Below are 6,449 nucleotides of genomic sequence, written 5' to 3'. Positions count from 1 at the left end.
TAAATGAATAAAACTTTGAAAGCTTTCAGATTTTCGAACAAGGAATATAGTATTTTTGTGATATGAAAGAATAAATGAAAGCTGTTAAGTTGCATTGATTATAAGTGATTTTGCTTTTGGTGTCACAGCTGATGAAAAAATAACATCTGACACAATTTTTCAGATTTTAATACAACAGAGCTATGTAATTTTCAAAAGGCGTGGGAGAACAACAATAAATAGCCCATCATGATTTCATACGTTTTATTAAATGCATTGCAGATACCTATGTTATTAAGATATACATACATTCTACCTTTAGTAGGCATCTCTCTATATATATACATTGCCCATTTAGTAGGCATAGCGCACTTACATTAGGACAGGTGGAATATTTCAGTAGTTGTAGCAAAGTCTTTCGATGAGAAGGATCACGATACCGCTTAACCAGCCTAGTGCCAGAACAAAGAAAATGGCTTTAGTATCCGAAAAGGAAATTGGATCCAAAGCAGTAGGATTTAAACCGTCATTCGGTCTGCAAGTGCCTTGAGCGGATTCCCAGTAGTCTTTGCGCCATTTCTCTAGAAGACCGAAACGGTGCATTCGCAAGATTCTAAAGAAGTTAAACAGTCATAAACAAGTAATTATAACTTTATAATTTAAATTCGTTAACAAATTCCAATTTTTTAGAGTATTATTCACACCAGAATTCTAGGTTTAGTACAGAACAAATAGAGTGAAATATGAGCAGCTTTCTTAATAAAAAAATACTACCATCTAATTCCATAATAGAAAATAATGCTAACCGATGGAGAGTTACAGTTTTAGAATTAAGGAAGAGTGGTGGATGCAGGTAAAAATATGAGGAAGGGACATCTGCGATGTGCCATGGGCCAACTGGTAGTGCATTTCCATACTCACTAACCCTTCTCCAACAAAAAAAAAAAAAAAAAAAAAAAAAAAAAAAAATTGCAAGCATTATAAGAGTTTGCAAAGAAAGGTTCAAAGTATGAATATCTGAAGCTTTCCAAAGGATCTAGGTCAGCAATTCTCAACCGGTGGTACGCGTACCCGTGGTGGTGCTCAAAAGAAAAATAGGTGGAACGCTAAGAAACAAAGTATTTTTAACAATTAAATTCAAAAATCTCCTGAAGAAAGAGAACAATTGATAGGAATTTCCTGCGATCGAACTCTAACTGAAGATTTCAAAAATGACACACTTGTTAACTTTTGACTGATCCTAAAAAAAGAATGTATAGGCATTTCAAATAAAGCTATCAAATTTTTATTGCCTTTCTGCATAACATATTTATGTGAAAAAGGATTTCCTTCCATGTTATATTTGAAAAATAAATGCGGAAAAGAAAGTGGATCCTAATTTACTGCTAAAGCTAAGTGAAATGAACACCAGACATAAAGAAATGGATCTCTCTTAAACAGGCCCAAATTTCACACTAAATGTTAAAGTATTATAATTTAAATTTTGATAATTGAAATGGTAACCAATTTTTAATCTAATATTTTTAATGTGTGCATATTTTATACAAATAGCCAATAGGTGTGCAAATGGCAATATATATATATATATATATATATGTTTCATAAGAATAAATTGAATTTAATTAAAAGCAATTTTTGGGAAATTTCTGGAAATTTTTAAGAGGTTTTTTAAGGACTTCGTTTCAAAAAAAATTTGGGGAAATTTTACTTTTAAACTTTAATTTTAAAACATTTGAGTTTTACTTTATTACTTTAAATATTTGGAATTTTCACAAAAAAAAAAAAAAAAAAAAAAAAAAAATTCACTTAACGTTATTTACAATTTTTACACAATTTTTCAACAGAACACAAATTTCACATTACAAACAGTTTACATTTTTTAATTCACAATACCACTTAACTTTTTTTCTTTCAAGCAAACTTACATCTCTTGATTGGCTTAGCTACTTAACTCCCTATAATTGCTATTACTACCTTTAGGGTTTTATATTTTTTTAAAATTTTAATATTAATGTTTACAAAAAATTTTTAATATAACAAAGATAGCAGCTTGGCACTCAAGAAGTCTTTACCTACATAAGCGCCATCTATATAATTTGAAGAACACACTTACTTCTCTTTAACAACACTTTTGCAGACCCCCAACACTCATTTAGTAGGTGAGTTAGAATTAAAACTTACTATTTACTTGCTTTAAGTATTTTTTAAAATTTTTTATGTAGTATTTTCTAAATATGAAATTATTTTTAAATATATATTTGTTTTTTTTTAAATTGTGAATTAGTTCTTTTTGTTTCTTATTGGTTTATATGGATTATGTATAGTTCTTTTTTAGTTTCTTTTTATTGATATGCATATTCGTGACGGGAAGGTTCCTGTAGACAAGGGTTTCTAAAACACATTAATTTCTAGATTATTTTTTATTTTTTATAAAAATTTATTTTTTTAAAAAAAAGGTTAATTTAATACTTGACTTTACTTGCTTGTTTCTCAAAAGACTTGATTAGTATCTTCCTTTTAGAACTTTAATTCTTAAATGTTAATTTCTAAGGGTACCACTTTATTGGTATTTCTTTTTACTTTTGGTTTTGACTTTTACCCTTGCCTGCATGAATTGAATGATTGGAGAGTTAGGTTTGGAGGCAACTTCCCCTTGATAAGTCTGTCTCCTGCCTACTTAACAGTCATTCACTTATGCATTTTTAAAAAATTGTTTAGTTTAATTTTAATTTGCCAAATTAGTGAATTTATTTTCATGGATTGGTTTTGCACTTGATTTGCTTATGCTTCTGAATTTAAATGACATTGTAGATTAGTTCGAGAATTAAATCTTTTATATGTTTGCACATTTTTTTAAAATTTTTTTAAAAGTTATTTTGGCTTTAAATTTGCTTTTTTACTTTTTTACTTTTATACGTGTTTGTTTAAATTTAAATTTAAATTTGTTTATATATATATATATATATATATATATATGTGTGTGTGTGTGTGTGTTTAATATTTATATTGAGGAAGAGAAAAATAATCATTGTAAAATGTAGTGCTGGTACTAAAGTTTTTCAATTTTTGTTTAGATGGTACGCGTTGGTCAAAAGGTTGAGAACCGCTGATCTAGAGTTTACCTATTGCAGTATATCATACAGTGCCACCACATACACAGCATCTAGTATTAATTAATAATAATGATTTAGAACATGAAGAGATTACAATATAATTTCAGGACAAGTGGTGCATATAGAAACAAAAAATAATATAACAGATTAAAAACGACTGTCATTCTTTTGCTATGCACCAAGAGATAGTCTACGAAACATCTATCTTACATGCCCACTTAACAAGCCAGTTTAATATCTACCTTAGAAATTTCTAAAAATTAACGAGAAGTAAAATAAACAGTCTAAATAATTACATAATCCTGTGTTCAAAAAGCTCAAGGAAAAGGCTTTAGGATAGCTCTGCATGAGGTCTAAAAAATTACTACCTCAGAACCATATAAGGTATTTCTCCCCCCTTCTTAGCATGCCTTCATGGTGTAGTGGTCATCACGCTCGACGCGTATTCGAGAGATCCGTGGATCAAGTCCTGGCGAGGGTATTGCTCCATTTTCATGTCTCCTGCTTAGAAATATCCTAATTTCTCTACAACCTTCGTAGTGACATCATACTCGAAGGCAGACCCTTGGTACTACGCATGACATGGAAAACGAGTGAAGACATGGAAAACGAGACATGGAAAACGCAAGTGAAATTTCAACAATCGGTCCAATAAAACGGGATATATAGAACTGTCCCACCTTTTTTTGTGTGCAAGGTGTACATAACTATTTAGTCAAAATATTACGTCTCATGTTACTTTACATCAATGTGTTCTTTTAAAATTTGTAGGTTTCTTACTCACGAAAGCAAAACTCTGATAAAGCGAGGTTTCTGTTCTCTAAATATCAAGCAGTCAGAGGGAAGGAAAGAAAAGGATAAAAAATCAAAAAATATTTACCTCAAAATAAGATAAATATTTAAAAACTGTTGCGTAGGATAAGAAGTCCTAAACTATTAATACTAAAATTGATACAGAATATTGACTGTCGAAAATGGATACTTGGGGTAGTCAGCTACCTCTAATAAAAATAGTATTATAATAATTAACAAGTATTAACACCCTATGAAAAACAAATAAGCTCTTCGATGAATAGCTATGAGATCGAAACTACCAAACTTTGAATAATAAAATAAAATTCAAATTAAAAAAACGTCGCTTTTAAGTAACATTTACATACTTTCTAGAATTAAATGTTAAAAAAAATATTACGTTACTAAATCATCGCAAATTTTACGACGTAATATATAAATTAATAATAAACTGAATGTATTGCCAATAAAAGATCTTGCTAATTGTAGCGTAATAGTGTTTAAAATATTGAAACTATAAAAAAATGTACTTTCGGAAACTATAAAAAAATGTACATGGAGAGGCGAAAATCCTGCATTGCCACGACAAATGCTTTCGTAAATTTTACGAAGATTTAATGAACTAATATTAATAATTTTTGATTCGAAAACTTACTTGGCATCAAACTGGGACAGAAAAGGACTATTTTTGATTAAAGCTAATGACCAGTCCGAACGTATTATATCTTCACGACCAACGTACAAATCACATATGAAAGGATCATCGGAATACTTGTGCATCATCTTCACTAGCATTGCCCTGCAAAATAATATTCGGTCATTGAATATCCGTAACGCAATATTCATAATCATCAAATGTTTCTATGTATTTAATAGCAAGTAGGAAATACATTAATAAATGAAGAACCAAAGGTTATTATCTCAATACTTACATGCAATATATCTTACTTAACTTTATAGTTACTTTACGAATCGATAGGTGGCGCCAGTAAAACTATTGTTTTTACACATTTTTTTTTTCTTCCGTCAATTTTTTCAAATTAGCCTGATGAGATTTATTATTATTTAATGTTAATAATTTATATTATATAATATATAATATTTATTCCTTTTGCTGTGTTTTATGCTGCGTATAAGAAAACTTCCAGTGTGCGAATAAAAGAGGGAAATATATATATATATATTTATTTAAATTATATTAGCTGGTTTAAATACTTCAAGGAATTACGCGATATTAATCAGACTAAAACTGAACCTATGAATGTTATGGATATAGTTTATAGAAAGAACTTCGCGCATATACTCAATGAAACTTATAAGAATTAAGACAAAATACACCCGATTTTGTACTGCTATATTTAGTATTTTATAACCTATTTACACACAATTTGCTGTAAGCAACGTACTAAAAAAAGAGATATAATGAATTTAAGAGAGAATAATTAAACACTGTTGCAACTTAAGATAACAGTTATTTCATTTGCTTCTTATTTCATCTTTTTGTTATTGAAACGTGAAAAAAGTAAATTTCTGTGTGAGAGTAAAGTCATAATATTTGAAGACTGCATTTTAAAAGCTTCGCAAATTCAACGGGATAATTGCTTCTGAAAGAAAGGAGCATTAACCATTACTTTTGCAATCAAATTTTAAAAAAATGGTGGCGCCATCTAGTATGAAACTGATTAAGTAACTAACTGAATGCTACGGCATTAGGTTAGTTAATCAGTTCGATACTAGATGGCAGCACCACTTTTTATACTAAACCAAATTGGGACAATGCCAAACGCTCCAGATAGTACTTGCACTTGTAAACTCGTGATTATAAAATACACTTTCTGCAGTAAATTAAAACAAAATTTAGCTGAGGTCTCAAACTAATTTCAAGGTTCTTGTTGATAATTTTCATGTTGAAGTAGAAAAATGAGGTAAATATTTGTTGTGAGAAAATAATGTATACTTCTACAACAAATAGCATTTACCTGTGTGTTTATATCAGGAAACCCCTTAATGAAAAAAAGAAAAATTAAATCTCGATTTAAGTTTTAACCCGAAAATTTTTTAATCTGAAAATTTATCAGAAATTTGAGAAAGGACGGATTTTGGAAAAGACGGATGGCAATTTTAAAATTCCACCTCGTACGTGCTTCGACGTACCACGCGGAAAAGCAATGAAGTTCAGCAGAAGAAAAAAAAAAAAAAAAAACTTGCAGGTTACGAAAATTAGTGTTTTCAGAGCTTCCAATTAAGAAGAGAAGAGAAGAATGGTTGAAATAGCTTCCTACGAATTTTTAGAATCAGGCGGCACCTCTCCCGAGACTCAAATGCCTGCCATTTCGGAGGAAATGGTGTTGCAAACAAACAAACAGACGTGCACAGATTTTAAGTAGTATAGAAAATTGGGTTTCAAGAGTAAACAAAATTTTAAATAGATAAAATCAAAAATGAAGTTAAAACATTTTAATAATACTTGCTATTCTTTGCAAATTTAAAAAACACTTTAATGATTATATTGATCGAATATTTAGATCATATGTACAAAGTAATCTCTTTGAAAATTTGTGAATA

The 6,449-nt window shown here is 29.5% G+C and overlaps 1 protein-coding gene across 1 annotated transcript in view; it reads right to left on the bottom strand.

The window, feature by feature from the left end:
* Positions 1–242: 242 nt before the first annotated feature.
* The window catches only part of LOC118189654 (putative glutamate receptor), a 31,626-nt gene continuing 25,419 nt past the window's right edge, over positions 243–6,449 (bottom strand). Inside the window, exons 11-12 of the mRNA XM_085819722.1 lie at positions 4,540–4,683; positions 243–592 (exon numbers count right to left, since the gene is read on the bottom strand). Coding sequence (XP_085675848.1) covers positions 376–592; positions 4,540–4,683 — 361 coding nt within the window. The 3' untranslated portion in view covers positions 243–375. The remainder of the gene's footprint in view (positions 593–4,539; positions 4,684–6,449) is intronic.

The sequence above is a fragment of the Stegodyphus dumicola genome, chromosome 6 (genome assembly GCF_044657685.1).
Source record: "Stegodyphus dumicola isolate Sdum_Otavi_A_Nest chromosome 6, ASM4465768v1".
Taxonomy (NCBI): domain Eukaryota; kingdom Metazoa; phylum Arthropoda; class Arachnida; order Araneae; family Eresidae; genus Stegodyphus; species Stegodyphus dumicola.
This window is presented reverse-complemented; position numbering and strand designations above follow the sequence as displayed.